This window comes from Uranotaenia lowii, chromosome 3 (assembly GCF_029784155.1).
Source record: "Uranotaenia lowii strain MFRU-FL chromosome 3, ASM2978415v1, whole genome shotgun sequence".
NCBI classification, from domain to species: domain Eukaryota; kingdom Metazoa; phylum Arthropoda; class Insecta; order Diptera; family Culicidae; genus Uranotaenia; species Uranotaenia lowii.
Window position 1 is genome coordinate 209,561,368 of NC_073693.1, and position 16,004 is coordinate 209,577,371.

Below are 16,004 nucleotides of genomic sequence, written 5' to 3' on the forward strand. Positions count from 1 at the left end.
AAAAATATTGAAAGGTTCATATGGACGACCCCCTTTGCCGGCCCCTTACACTGAATTTAATACCTGAAATCCATTGCTCATCTCTCAAAACTCTTTGTTGGTACCAATGAAAAACCTAAACGAAAAGATCTTGAAATGAAAACTTAAAATTCTAAATCGTTTATTTTGTAGTCACCTTAATAGAGCCTACTCATAATCGAAATTGCTTAATGTAAATCTCTGAGTAAAGCTCTCAAATTGTGTACCTTTGTTCAAGGTACAGCAGAAATGTACAAAGTTCAATAAACCAGTATAGTAAGAACCTTATTCTGCTCGGTTGCGCGTTTGTTTGTCCGCCAAAGGCAAATCCTAAAATCCCCCAAAGGAAGTTTTTAAACTCTATTTAGTTTCTTCAAAACCCGTTAATATATTACGGCAAGCTGTGCCGTTGTTGTGCGGTGTTAACTGCAGTCGCAGATTACGGATTATCGGTGCTATTGCGGTAAATTGTTATCATAATCCAAGTTATTGGAAGTGCGATATACGTCTGCTATTTTTCTGGGCCGTTTGTCGCTAACAGGAGTGTTTAACGGTAGCAAACCCTTCGGAACATCTGGTAAGCCCGATCTAAGCCCCAACATTTGGTCCTTCTGCCGAATCGAAGGAATTTCCAACCAGAAAATAGCCGGTGAGTACGCAATTTAGTTACTTGTATGCGGAAGAGGCTTGGCACCAAGAATAGCCATATCAAAGCCTAATACAATTGGTGGTAGCACAAAACGCATGAGCAAGCAACAGCAGAATAGGAATTCCCGCCAAACAAAGTCATTCAATCACTACACTGGGTGATCAGATAGCGCGCAACGCCTGAGGCACATTTTTTATTACTTTTGGCACTTTGAATATTTTTTGCGCAAATTGAAAAAAGGCAATTTTGGAAAGTTTGCCTTCAAACTTAGGTCTTGTGGGTGGCAGTCAATCGCGTAAGAGTGTTGTTCCGCGTCGGGAAGGATTTTGTCGTTCGATTTGTTCAGCACTCTCGGTAAAGTTGGCACACCGCGACGGGAAGGAGCAAATCGTTCGATTTGTACCAATCTTTCGTTCCGTGTAAGAGACTGACATCCGCGACGGGAAGGATTAATCGTTTCGATTGTGTCATTCTCTCGAAGTGTGGTGGTAGTGAAGTGAACTAGCGGTGCTACTAAAATCAGTGCTAAAATGTCGAAGACAGCAGCGAAGTTGGCCGATGCCATGAGCCGCAGAGATGTGATTTTTGCGATGGTTGATGCAGTGGAAGAATTTATTGCGCAGTATAACGGAGATCGTGATCATCGACAAGTTCCAGTTCGGATGGAAACCTTAGACAGACTGAATCTGGAGTTTGCCGAAGCCCAAACTGACATCGAACGGAACGACGATCAGGAGAATAAGAAATCCCATTTAGAAGAACGTGTGCAGTTCGAGGCCCGTTATTGTGAAGCGAAAGGTTTTTTGCTCTCTACCAGTCCCCCAGCAGACGCAAATCAATCTTCGGTGTGCAATGCAACCTTGCTCGGTTCTGTTCCCCCTTCGTTCCATCTCCGCTTGCCAAAAATTGATCTCCCAAAGTTTAATGGTGACTTTTCTCGTTGGCTGTCGTTTCGGGACACATTTTCTTCAATGGTTCATTCAAACTCGGACATCCCAACCGTAGCCAAACTGCAATATTTGCTGCAATGTTTAGAAGGAGAAGCACGTAAACCTTTTGAGTCAGTTGATGTTGAGGCCAACAATTATGGAAATGCCTGGAGTACACTTCTTAAGCGGTACGATAACCGAAAGTTATTGAAGCGACAGCTATTTAAGGCCATTTACGATCTCCCACCAGTAAATAGAGAATCACCAGAAGATTTGCACAATCTGATTGATGATTTTGATCGACATGTAAAGGCGATGGCGAAACTAGATGAACCCGTTGAACATTGGGATACCCCACTTCTGAATCTTCTCTCCTACAAACTAGATCATGTGACATTGCGTGCTTGGGAAGAGAAGACCAGCGAAAATGATGACGTTAAATACACCCAAATGATAGAGTTCCTTCATCAGCGAGTTCGTGTACTGAAAACAGTTATGCCAGCTAAACTCCAGCAATCGGAAGTGGCCAAATCGACTGGTTCAAAGTACACTTCCAAGAAGATGGTAGCAAACACAGTAGCAGCAGGGGCAAAGTCCACCTTTCCTTCTTGCGTCGCCTGTAAAGAAAAACATCTGTTATTCCAATGCCCAAGGTTTGAGAGTTGGCCCGTTCATCGTCGCCGTGAATTAGTAGCATCTAAGCGCTTATGCTTCAACTGCTTCCGATCAGGTCATGTTGCCATGAAGTGTGTATCCAAGTACACTTGTCGAACATGCCACGAAAGGCATCATTCTTTACTACACCTTCCCTCGTCATCGAAGTCTAGCATACAATCCATCCCACAGTCCATACAACTCCAAGCCGCACAACCTCAAGCCGTACAACCACAAGCCGTACAACCATCAGGCCTACAATCGACAGCGATAGAACAACCTGGCACTTCAGCACAACATGTTAGCCTATCCGTCCAATCGTCAAACAGCACAGTATTACTACAAACAGTGGCGCTGTTAATTGTTGATAAGCACGGAAACGAGTTACCGGCCCGTGCGCTATTAGATTCCGCCAGCATGTGTAATTTCATAACGAAAAAATTATCGAATGCACTTGATCTTCGTCGAAAAACAGTTGACATCGCGGTTTCAGGAATCGGAGATTCTGCGAAGCAGATAAGATGTCAGTTAACTGCAACGATACGTTCACGAGTTTCTCCATTCACAACCAGTTTAGAGTTCCTAGTTCTCAAGAAACCGACAGCATGTTTGCCAACAGTACCCGTTGATTTCTCACAATGGGGAATGCCTGATGTTACGTTAGCCGATCCATCATTTAACATCCCAGCCGACATCGATCTTGTTGTTGGAGGCGAAGTGTACCACGAATTTTACAATGGCAGCAAGATTTCTCTTGGCGATGGATTACCAGTTCTCGTCGACACTGTGTTTGGATGGACAATATCCGGATCGGCACCCATTAAATCAAATCAAGCTAGTGTGTCACCTTAGCACTGTTGATCGTGATCTTGAGCAAGCAGTGCAACGTTTTTGGGAACTCGAATCTATAATACCGTCATCATTGTACACAAGTGAGGAGAAGAAGTGCGAAGAATTGTTTATCACTACCACCACTCGCGATTCGTCCGGTCGTTTCGTCGTTCGACTGCCACTCGCGTGTGACCCTCAAGTAACTATCGGCGACTCCCGTGCTATCGCTGAACGTCGCTTTCACAGTCTTGAACGAAGACTGTACCGTGACCTGCAAATCTGTGAAGACTACACAAAATTCATCGAAGAATACATTCGACTGGGCCATATGACCAAAGTCGACGATCCTGTTGATGATTCTTACCCGCATTGCTACCTTCCGCATCACCCTGTATTCAAAGAATCGAGCACCAGCACAAAGATCCGTGTAGTCTTCGACGCATCCTGCAAGACGTCGTCTGGTTTTTCAATAAACGATATGCAGTTAGTTGGTCCAGTAATTCAAGACGATTTGCTGTCGATCGTCTTACGTTTCCGCAAGCACCCAATAGCCCTTGTAGCAGACATCGAGAAGATGTATCGCCAGGTGAAATTACATCCGAATGATTGCGTCTTCCAACGAATCCTTTGGCGAACCGATCCCCAAGATCCCATTCGCACATACGAACTCCAAACAGTTACGTACGGTTTTGCCTCAGCACCATTTCTGGCCACCCGCGCACTCCAACAGGTGGCCGAAGAAGAAAGCGACAAGTATCCCGTGGCGGCAGCAATATTTAAAAGCGACTTCTACATGGATGACTGCCTTACAGGTGCAAATGATATTCGTTCAGCTATTGAGTTCCGCCGACAAGCAACAGATTTAGCCAACTCTGCCGGTTTTCCATTAAAAAAATGGGCTTCCAACGAATCAGCCGTCTTAGAAGGAATTCCACTAGAAGATCTAGCAGTTTCGCCTGTTCATAGCCTTCAAGATGAGCAATCTGTTTCAACTCTTGGTCTTGTGTGGGAGACCAAAACCGATGTGCTTCGCTTCCGTGTACAGTTGCCGTTACCTGCAGCTGTGCTGACTAAAAGGAAAATAATGTCCTATATTGCCCAGATTTTTGATCCCCTCGGGTTGGTGGGTCCTATAATCACAGTTGCTAAACTGTTCATGCAGTTGTTATGGTCGCTTAAAACCGAAGAAGGCCACACATACGAATGGGATCGTCCACTGCCGCCGCAGTACCAGGTTGACTGGAAAACCTTCCACGGGACGCTAGACACCATCACCACCCTCAAGGTTCCACGATTCACATCAATCGCCCAGGCAACGTCGATCCAGCTGCATTTTTTCTCAGATGCCTCTGAGAAGGCGTACGGCAGCTGCTGCTACATGCGTTCCGAATGTGCCGGAACAGTACGAGTTTGTCTTTTAACATCGAAGTCGAAGGTAGCACCCCTAACCAGTCACCACTCTATCGCCCGCCTAGAACTGTGTGGAGCAGTTTTGTCGACTACGTTGTATGAGAAGGTTTCACGTGCTCTCCAGGTTACCGCTGACGTTTATTTTTGGACAGATTCCACCACCGTTCTCCATTGGTTACAGTCCACCCCGGCACGTTGGAAGACCTTTGTTGCGAACAGAGTATCCGTGATTCAGAACAAAACCGATATCAAATCTTGGAAACACGTCCCCGGTGTATCAAACCCCGCCGATGCCTTATCACGTGGAATCAGTCCAACCGAAATCTCTGACCATCCACTCTGGTGGACTGGAGCTCCATGGCTTGCTTTGCCAACGAAGGATTGGCCTCAAACAGAACTATCAAGTGCTAAAACAGTTTCCATCCCCGAAGAAAGAACACCTGTAGTGTCTTTAGCTGTATCCGATCAAACAGAAGATTTCGCCTCTAGATTATTCGGCTTATACTCCAGTTTCAGCAAATTACGCCGCACTGTCGCCTACTGTATGAGATATTTACGTGCCGTTAAGGCTGTTAGGCGAAACGAGAGACTCGAACCATTTCAGTATCTGGAATCAACCGATTTGAAGGACACAGAACTAGCTTTGTGTCGTCTAGCTCAGAAACAGCACCTGTCCGAAGAAATAGCCAGCCTAACTAAGAGCGGCCGTGTTTCTGCATCATCGCCATTGAAATATCTACGCGCTAGACTCGACCCTGACGGAATAATCCGACTTCGTGGTGTTCTGAGCAATGCACACCTTCCTGATCATGTCAAACATCCAATAGTTCTGCTTGCTAAGCAGCCCTTGGCGAGCCTGTTAGCCGATTACTATCACCGAACTCTGCTCCACGCCGGCCCGCAGCTCATGTTAGCAACAATTCGCCAAAGGTTCTGGGTCATAGGTGCTCGTGATCTAGCCCCTCGTGTTTATCATCAGTGCCATAGGTGTTTCCGCAGTAAACCCAAGATGATTGAGCAGAGCGTTGCAGATCTTCCGACTTCCCGAGTTGCTCCACGACGACCATTTGCAGTTTGTGGTGTTGATTACTGCGGCCCAGTGTATATCAAATCCCCGGTGCGGAACCGAGGTCCAACGAAGGCCTACATAGCAATTTTTGTTTGTTTCACTACCCGAGCTGTGCATATAGAGCTGGTTTCAGACCTGTCAACATCAGCTTTCATCGCAGCCTTACGACGTTTTGCCGCTCGAAGGAACACACCACACGAAATCCATAGCGATAATGGAACAGCTTTCCGAGGTGCCCACAACGAACTGAGACGTATTCACCAGATGTTGAAGTCCGACGCTGATGGTAAAAAACAGATTCTCGACTGGTGTGCCGAAGCAGGTATAATTTGGAAATTTATCCCACCTCGTTCCCCCCACTTTGGAGGATTGTGGGAAGCAGCGGTTAAGTCGGCAAAACATCACTTGCTCCGGGAGATTGGGCAAACCAACATCACGTACGAAGACATGACAACATTATTAACAGAAGTTGAAATGTGTTTAAACTCAAGACCACTCATCCCAATTCCAACTGAGCCCGACGACATAGAAGCTCTTACGCCTGGACACTTCCTAGTTGGAGGAAGCCTGCGAGCACCACCCGATGAAGATGTTGCTGAAGTTCCCGATAACCATTTGACACACTGGAAGCTAACCCAAAAAAGGTTCCAGCGTATATGGAGGAGATGGTACCCAGAATACCTTCAGCAACTACAATCCCGAGCAACAAAGCACCAGAAGCCAGCAACTGTCATCCAAGAAGGAAGTATGGTCGTAATCCACGATGACTTGTTGCCACCCGCTCAATGGCCGCTTGGTATCGTCAAGAAACTGCACCCCGGTAAGGACGGCGTTGTTCGTGTGGTAACGCTACGAACCGGGAAACGAGAAGATGTAAGGAGGTGTGTCAACAAGCTGGCCCTGCTTCCAATGCCAGATCCGCCAGCTGAACAATGAATCCTGAAATGAAGACCTGGTAGAGCACGCCGAAATTTGCTCGAGGCTCTCGTGGGAATATCGCAGGTAATTGCGGTTCCAAATACTCCAATCCAATCGTTCGATCTACCTGGTCTTTCTTTTCCCAGTTGCAGAGGTTCCGTGGCACAGTGTTGTGCCTATCCATATCCGCCCGAGTGGCCTGGTAGCAAGTAACGCTGCCAAATTCCAAGATCCAAGTCCGTGTGAGGGCCTTGTCCTGTCGATGTCCCAAACGGTCGACAATTCCCATGATCAGCCATCCAGCCTGAAGTGTTGATCATCTGTACGTACGCTGACTGCGATAGTTAGCATCCACCTGAAGACGGCCGTGTTCCCTATGTTGCGGCCAACCCCCTACGCTATAGCAATCCAGCTAGCCCTGCTGAAGATCAGCAGTCCCAAGATATGTCGAAGGAGAAGTATAATTTTTGTTATTTTGAAATAAGCCATTTCAAGGTGGCCGGAATGTTGGTACCAATGAAAAACCTAAACGAAAAGATCTTGAAATGAAAACTTAAAATTCTAAATCGTTTATTTTGTAGTCACCTTAATAGAGCCTACTCATAATCGAAATTGCTTAATGTAAATCTCTGAGTAAAGCTCTCAAATTGTGTACCTTTGTTCAAGGTACAGCAGAAATGTACAAAGTTCAATAAACCAGTATAGTAAGAACCTTATTCTGCTCGGTTGCGCGTTTGTTTGTCCGCCAAAGGCAAATCCTAAAATCCCCCAAAGGAAGTTTTTAAACTCTATTTAGTTTCTTCAAAACCCGTTAATATATTACGGCAAGCTGTGCCGTTGTTGTGCGGTGTTAACTGCAGTCGCAGATTACGGATTATCGGTGCTATTGCGGTAAATTGTTATCATAATCCAAGTTATTGGAAGTGCGATATACGTCTGCTATTTTTCTGGGCCGTTTGTCGCTAACAGGAGTGTTTAACGGTAGCAAACCCTTCGGAACATCTGGTAAGCCCGATCTAAGCCCCAACACTCTTGTGTACTAATTTTCGTCTGAATCCGATGTATAATAACGACAATATCGCATCAACAGTGAATAGTTAATATGGACGACCCCTTTGGCCGACCCCTGATTTTAGTTTGGATAATTTTAATCAGTTGTTTGTCCCTAATAACTCCTATGTGCAAATTTCCACCCCAATCCGATGCATAAAAACGTCACTATCACTAAGATACTGAAATTTTAATATGGACGACCCCTTCTTCCGGCCCCTTACACTGAATTCGATACCTCAAATTGATTGCACGTCACTCAAAACTATCGTGTACCAATTTTCATCTGAATACGATGTATAATAACGTCAATATCGCAAAAAGAGCGAACAGTTAATATGGACGACCCCTTTGGTTGACCCCTTATACAAAATTTGACACCTTAAATAGATTGCTCGTCTTTCAAAACACTCATGTGCAAATTTTCAACACGATCCGACGAAAAGTAACGTCAACATCGCGAAAACAATATTTGTCTTCTATGGACGACCCCCTTCAGAAGGGGTCATCCGAAAATCTGTAAACATTTTTCATCCTTCCTGGTCCTAATGAGCATCCATGCCAAATTTCAGCTCTCTAGCCCTTAAGACGGCTGAGTCTATAGAGGACAAACAAACAAACAAACAAACAAACAAACATACAGAAATTGCTTTTTATATGTATATATAGATTTTTACTTCTTATCCTGATGTACCAGAAGGAAAAGGTAGAAGATTTTTTTTTCTTTTTGATTTTAATTAGATGATGATGCTTTGCTTTCAGCAAATGGTCGAAATCTACGTGTGGTACGCAGTAGATTGCAACAAAATTAAAATTTCTTTTTGAATTACTTAAAAATGTGGAAAATTTCTCCTGAAGTTTGACGTGAAGTACTTGGGACTCGCACTTGCTCGGAACCTTACTTTTAAAAATCACGTTGAAGATATTCAAACTAAATGTAACAAATTTACTAAATCTCTTTATTCTCTCATCAACAGGCAATCCCGACTGTGCCAGAGAAATAAGATGCTTATCTACAAACCGATGTTCCGACCAGCGATAATGTATGCAGTCCCGATTTGGTCTAGCTGCTGCGCGACGAGGAAGAAAGCCATCCAAAGGATTCAGAACAAGGTTCTGAAAATGATGTTGCGGCTTCCAGTTTGGCACAGCTTCGAAGATCTTCTTCGGATAGCCGGCATTGAATCGATCGAAGAGATGGCCAACAAAATTATCTCCAACTTCAGAGGTAAATAGATGCAGTCTTCCATCGCAGAGATTCGTTCTCTCTACAATTAGTTTAATTTTAGGATAGTTTTAGTTTTTAGTTGTAGGTTTATAATATTTTTAACATTACTTTATGTTCTCCTACATTAAATACTTGATTGTGCTCAGCAAATTTGTCTTATAAATAAATTTTTATTATCTAGTTAACTATAGGGCTCTGAAAAGTTCAATATTGAGCTGAACATCTAATTTAATGTAATTATGTTATATAAATGTAATGATGAATTGATACAAACAAAGACATATTACACAGTCCGTGCAACAGTCGAACGACATTTGCAATATTTATCATCCCTGATGAAAACGGCTTAAATCTTTTAAATAATTCAAGAAATTCAATTGGACGAAACGTTCTCTTTGTGAAATTAAGTTGGAACGTGAAATTAAGCCTCCTCTAAATGGAGTTAATTTTTTCATTCGTTTTGGGCGAAAGGGTTTAACTTCAATATCAAAATAAAACAGGCCGCTTGAAATTTGACGGAACTTCCAGGCGTAATTGGGATAGATAATAAAAGGGGTAAAAACTATAAATCAAACTCTCAGATATGCCGAATTTTGCATTTTAAAGGTTTTAAGAAGGACACCGTGTACTAAACAAACATTCAAAACAGTCTATTGACATTATCAACTCGCTGCATCCATTCTTGTCAAACGCTTTTCCCTAACAACTTGTTAAAGAGATATTAATCTTATGTTTCAGAAACGATCTTCTATGATGACCCGCCAACTGTCATTGTCGGAAGCCGTCAAGTCAGTGTGAAGTCTTCGCTCAGCTTCTTGAAACCGAGCATCCCTAATCGTTGTGGTGTAACAGTAACAACAACACTCTCGAGCAAAGGGGAAGGATGGAACCACAAAATGACAGCACCATATCAAGTGTCGAGGGATGTATAAAATTCGAATCCCATTATAGTCGATAGAAACGACATTTTTCAAACACCAAATAGCAGAAGTTGGGATGGTGGCTCACAACAGCTTATCAAAAGTGCGACAGGATATTGCAAATATGTTGCGAACCGTAACAATCCGCCATCAGAAGAACCACCCGACCCCAAACCGCTGTCACATCCGCCTTTCGGAAGGCGTTTTTGTTGTTGTTGCTGGGTAGTATCAAATGGTGACAAAGTAACGATTCTTGAGCAGCTGGATCCGGTGTGGGAGGAATCAACAATATCCAGTCGCGAAAGGGGATCTGATGGGTTGAGAATTTCAATCTATGACTTGGATAAGACGAATGACGAATGATTTATGTTAAGATATTTATCCTTGATGAAGTCAATAAGAAAGAAATATTTGGAATGTTTGAAAACAGAATTTGTTAGTTTCAAAAAAAAAAATTGAAACAATTGTCCTGGCGGGAATTTTCAAATATTTTTAAACTTATCATGGAAAAAAGTCATACGGTATAACTCATACCATTGATACAAAACAGGGATGACTACTATAAATGTTGGATAATGTCAACATGAAATTAACAAAATGGCAATTATCGTTCCGCATTGTTAAAGTTCTTTCATGCTAGATTCGTGCATCGCTTGTTATGTGCTAGGACATGGGTTTTCAGATCATTTGCTTGGCGGAGCACTTTTCAATACCAAAATTTTTGGCGGAACACCTACATTTTTGAAAGAATGAAAAAGCTTAGTTTTGACAATTTGATAGTTTTTATCGTTTAAAGTCATGAGTCATGAAAACGAGTAATGAATGGCTACCCTTTGAATAGTCTTGTTTTTATTTACAAAAAAAATCATGATTATAATAGAACAAATACGCTTTCTTCGAATTTGCAAGCTGTAAAATGTTTTGTTCAATTTGTGTCAGTTGTAGTCTGTCGTCTGGTTCCGCGTTCAGTCGGGATCAGTATTTTGTCTTCGTTGCGTGATATGTGGATAATCCAGACTCACATTGATAAGTTGTGGAATACAGCTGAAGAAGTTTTGCTTCATCGGACAAAATTTGAAATTTATTTTTTAGTTGTCACCAAAACTCTTCCAACGACTTCTGGGAAGTGAATCTTTCCTGTAGCTATGAATCCGATGTCATATCTATCAAGCATTCTTGCGATGTTAATAATCCTGGTTTCTTTGACACTGAAAAATGCTATTCCACCCATTTCAACTCTTCGATCTTTTTGTGATATTCTTTGGGGAAATATTGCTGAAAGCTGTTCAACAAATCTAACGGAAAAACATGGTAATTGTAATTGTAAATGACTTTTTTAGGTACGTGGGCCTTTTAGTTCAACTTTTCATCAAGAAATACAATAACAATGTTTGAATCGAAGACTATTATTTCTTCACCTTGCATTGAAAGACTCAAGTCATTACCTTTCTCTGAAAAATGTCAGCAAAATAAGCCAATAAGCCAATGATCACCATTGAATTTTACGCTTAAATGAAAAATTATTTTCGCTCAAAAACGTTCTAACTTCCGATCTAAATTCGAACAGGCAAGACAACGTTTTTCAACGAGATAACAAGCAATTTTCGGCATGTTGGCTATTCATCTTTTCGCACAACACCTTGAAGAACCTTGAATTTTTCGGGCCTCAATAAAGTTGATTTTTTTTACGCTTTTGTCCAAGACTTCTTTCAAAGATTTTGATAGTTTCTTCATAGCGAGTGCTTGTCAAAGAAGGGTGCAATGACTACTACCGCAACTTTTGGTCTTTTCTTTGATCTTGCCAACGACTCCAGCAGTATTTCCAACCATAGCTTTCGCACCGTCCGTACAAATAGCAATACAATTTCCCCATGGAATATTATTGACCGTAACACAATCATAATCATCTATTCCTGCTACATCTGAGGATTCGTCAAGCTGCATTGCGAATTTTGAAGTTCTCAATCGAGAAACTAAAATGCTTTCAACATCTTCAGCCATGTCACAAATTCGCCGAGAAACCGTATTGTCTGACATGGGAATCGAATTTACCAATTTCACTGTTTTATCACCAACCGTAACATGGACGACTTTTTGAATACAAGGTTTGAATAAGTTTTCAGCAATAGTATGCGCTTCTCCAGCTTTTGCAACTCGGTAGCTTACTAAGTACGACGCAAGATCAGCTTTTTCATTGAGTGTGTTGCAGCGATTAGTCGTGTGATTCTGATTCAATGACAACTTTACGTTTACGTTTGAAAAAATCGCTCGGCACACCTCCGTACTCCGGATGAACTTCTTTCATAATGTCGACGCATTTTTGCCTGAACCTTTGAACTGTTGGGAAGCACCTTACAGCAGAGAACACACTATGGCTTGTTATCGCCCGTTTCAGTAAAACCCATTTCAAGAAACGTTTCGTGATATTTCCGTTTTGTTGTTTTCTTGACGTCGGACACGTCTTCCGGCTGAAGTTCTTCGATTTCCTCCAAGTCCAGCTCAACGTCCATCGATGAAGGTTCTGCATTTGATGCATCACCAGTTGCAGTTGTGTTGTCATCCTGCTCTCTAAACATTGAACGAAAACAAAATAAGAAAATAGTAGCTATTTAGGCACATTTATTCCTGTTGGTTGTGCTTCTTGATGATCCGGGTTTTGCAATTGTTCCGGTTTTTAACCAGCGATCCACAGTGATTCCAATGCCCAAAAAAGTTTCAAACTGGAATTGTAAAACAACAAATCCAAACTCAACACTTTGTTGGTTGACGTTGCCATATGTCATATGAATATTTTTTTCTCTTATGCTTCGATGAAAATGAAACGATAAAAAAGTCAGAGTTTTTCTAGATTGGTTTATGATTTTCATTGCGTACGTCGCGGAGCACTTTCAAAAGCTTAGCGGAGCACCAAGTGCTCCACGGAGCACGATCTGAAAACCCCTGTGCTAGGATAAACGTAAAACTATTCGTTACAGGCCGTTTGATTGTTGCCCAAATTTACCATAAGTGCATTCAGTTGGAAATCGATAAAAGTGTTTCAACATCTCGCTTTGTCCAACTGACTGTTCTCAATGGGCAAAACCGTCCGTGCCTAACGACTCAATTATAGAGTATCATGATTAAACTGTAATTGTTTCAGCTCTTGAAAAAAAGGATATAAAAATAAGTGTTATGTTAGTCAGAATGTATGAACGTTTTATCATTGTTTGCGCTGTACAATTTTAAACAGGTTCACCAAAAACTTAATGATAGCTTCTGTGTGACAATAAACTTTTAATTCAGTTTATAGAAAATCAATTAAATAAAATTTTATCATTCCAACGATGAAGTTTTTTGGCTTTGAAATTACTGAAAACATGGAAATAGTCTTCCAATTTATCAAAACCAAGTGATTGAGTATAAAATTTGTCGCCTCAATTATGAGATCATTCCAACAAATAAAAAGGCAATCATAAAATGCACAAACATGACACAAAATGATAACCATGATATTTTTCGACGTTATCATCAATTAATAAATCTGAAGTTTAAGTATCTGCAAATTGTTTTCTTCGTTTGAACGCCTTCACCAAAAGTTTTAATGTTGATGAATATCAAATTGAATTAGTTAGAACATTTGTTGGTTTCACCAATTGATTTTAAATTTTCAAAGACATGCGACTTTCACCCAACTAAGAAAAGGGTTTAAGATGCAACAAACGGTTTTTTTTAATGAAAAATCGAATGAAATCGTTTAATAACTTTAAGTTGTTTATATATATGTGCTGTCATAACGCATAAAGTACAAATTGCAGTAAGTTTTAATTTTGTTCGAATTAAATTTTAAATTTTTTCTGACATTTTTTTTTTTGGTGAAAGCATATATTTACTATCAATTTTTTTTTAGAAAAAGCATAAAGGTGCTGCATACATTTAGGGGTAAAAAACTCAACAGAAAATTCTACTAGCTGAAATCACAAAAAATACTGTTTGGATGGATGTTATTTAAAAAGGAAAGAGGAACAGTGAGCGGGCCTAGGAAATCGCATGAAGTTTGTATCCAAAAAATATTAACCAATGTTTATGTTGGAACTTATTCGGACTCTTTTCAGCAAAACTCGTTTTTTACAGGATGTAGCTAAAAGCTAAAGTAATTTCTTTTTAATTAACGGAAAATAAACTATAAACTAAGGCTTACATTGAGTGTCCTACTATCTTGCAGCGTTCCAAAAGATCTCGAGTCCGCGCAACTGCCTACTCGAACTAAATACAGTTTTAGTTAACTACTTTTTGTGGGAATACTGATTTATAAATACTCACAACTAACTATAGTCACGGCTAGCGAAATCCTGTCCAACTGTAGGAACGGCATAAAAATAGTTGCACACCTGTTTCTGTTATGTGTACCTTTTGAGTATTCTGATAATACCTACGATTTAGTGAATGATGCTGAATTGAACGTCGGGTTGATTTTAATTTATATTAAAAAACACCAAGTTTAAAATCGAACGCAACTCAACTTCACAATGTTAGGATGACGAATCAAATTTTAATTTCAGTCTTCTTTATCTCGTTTGCCACTTATTTATTCATACTCATCTGTTGTCATTCTGACAGCGGGTGCCGTGTAGTCAGCCACTGTGGGCTGTCGAAGTCGCAACAACAGTTTATATTTTATGCCCCTAAATGTATGCAGCATCATTGTAAATTTTTCGAATTCAAATAGATTTTTTTGAAGAAAATGTAAGAAACTGTTAGGTCTGTGCAAAAAATTTCTGTAATTTATGTTTTCTTTGCTAAATAAAACCAAAAGAAAAATTGAAAATTCTTATCGTAATTAGCCACAAAGCTGCTTTTTGGATTTTTTACAATCTATTTCTTAAAAATCAAGTTCTTTTCCGGCAATTATTTAGATTTTTTTTTATATTTTCTTTTTATTCTCATTATAAATATCTTTGTTAACAGAACAGCATCTCAATAGATACTTATTTTTATCTATTTGTAAGCAAACATGCATCATCTTATGAACAAAATTAATTTGAAACAGCTCTTACTTGTTTACTTACCACATTATTATTTAATAAATACAAACTTGCTATGCAGTTAAAAAGATTCATTCTCTTCATTTCTGTTCGCAAAAAGCGCTGAGCTGAGAACACGATTGTAAAATAAAGAAAAAACAAGTTTGGCCTCTCAAAACATTAACGTGTAAGCGGTTTGAATTTTTCATCAATCTTTCATTCTTTAGAAAAAATTTCAAAACATTTGAAACTTTCAGCCCCAGTTGGTTCTTCAAATAAAAAATCCACAGGCAGTTTTGTAATTTTAGAACAGATAATAAAGATTATTACCGTAGATTTGGGAGAGAGGGAGCTTGAGAGTTAAGCCCCCGCACAAGGGTCCATAAATGCTATGTTCTTTTTTAAATTCAAAATTTCAAATTTCGATAAACGATCAAAATTATTCAAGAATAACAATCTCGACTCAGAACTAAAGCCAAAACCTCGAAATTTTAATCCAATTCCACAATTCTAGGACAGTTTAAAAAAAAATTCGCCCAGTTTGAACGAAATTTAGTTTAGAATATCGAATTTCAATAAAATAAGACTAAACCTGCCAGATTGCCCAGAAAATGCCCGATAATGTTCATTTAATTTTCAAATTAAACGGAAATTTTATTTTGTTCAAAGAATTATGTATCGAAATTAACATGAACGATTTTTTTGAAACTTGAAACATGATTTTGTGTTTAAAAATATAGTTCTTTTTCATGATATTTTTGTTGAATAATTTGAATATTGACGGATATTTAGAAGAAAAAAACCAAATTGCACGGCTTGGATATTGGCGGAAAAATAACTGATAAGCTTAGGTTAGAACAATTCTGGATTTTGGATTTTGAATCATTAAAATTTTATGTCTGTGATCGGATTTCGCATTGATTGATTGATTGATTGATTGATTTATTTATAGAGGCTTCAAATAATTAGTTCATTCGCGTTCTTTATTTAGTGTTTTATTCTTAAAACCCAGTTTGGATCATCATTGGGAAAAACCCTGATTCGAATCTTGAATAAGCATTTAAAACTCTTCATTTCAGAATGTGAAATGCAAAAAAAAACACAACATTACGGCTTTAAATTCTTTTGCAGAATAGGAACTTATTTAAAAATTTCATAATGGTGAACCAGAATCCGAAACAGTTTCATCATTTACAAAATTCGTTAAGATTTTCAAATTGAATTTTAAATAATTAACTGAAGAAAGAATTCATAATAGAAGCCAAAAATTCAGAAGTCAAATAACAGAATTCATGTTTAGGGTTCTGAATTCTGATACAAATTTTGCT

General features: G+C 39.8%; 1 protein-coding gene across 1 annotated transcript; it reads left to right on the forward strand.

Moving 5' to 3' along the window:
* The first annotated feature begins 1,197 nt into the window (after positions 1-1,197).
* LOC129753047 (uncharacterized) lies at positions 1,198-6,496 on the forward strand. Its single transcript, XM_055748841.1, has 2 exons — positions 1,198-3,038; positions 3,184-6,496. The coding sequence occupies exons 1-2, from the start codon at positions 1,198-1,200 to the stop codon at positions 6,494-6,496; spliced, it is 5,154 nt and encodes a 1,717-aa protein (XP_055604816.1).
* Positions 6,497-16,004: the final 9,508 nt, after the last annotated feature.

Excerpts from the sequence above, each read along its gene's own strand:
- LOC129753047 (XM_055748841.1), top strand. The coding sequence starts at position 1,198 with ATGTCGAAGACAGCAGCGAAGTTGGCCGATGCCATGAGCCGCAGAGAT. Across the intron at positions 3,039-3,183 it reads CCAGTTCTCGTCGACACTGT|TGAGGAGAAGAAGTGCGAAG; the intron begins GTTTGGATGGAC and ends ATTGTACACAAG.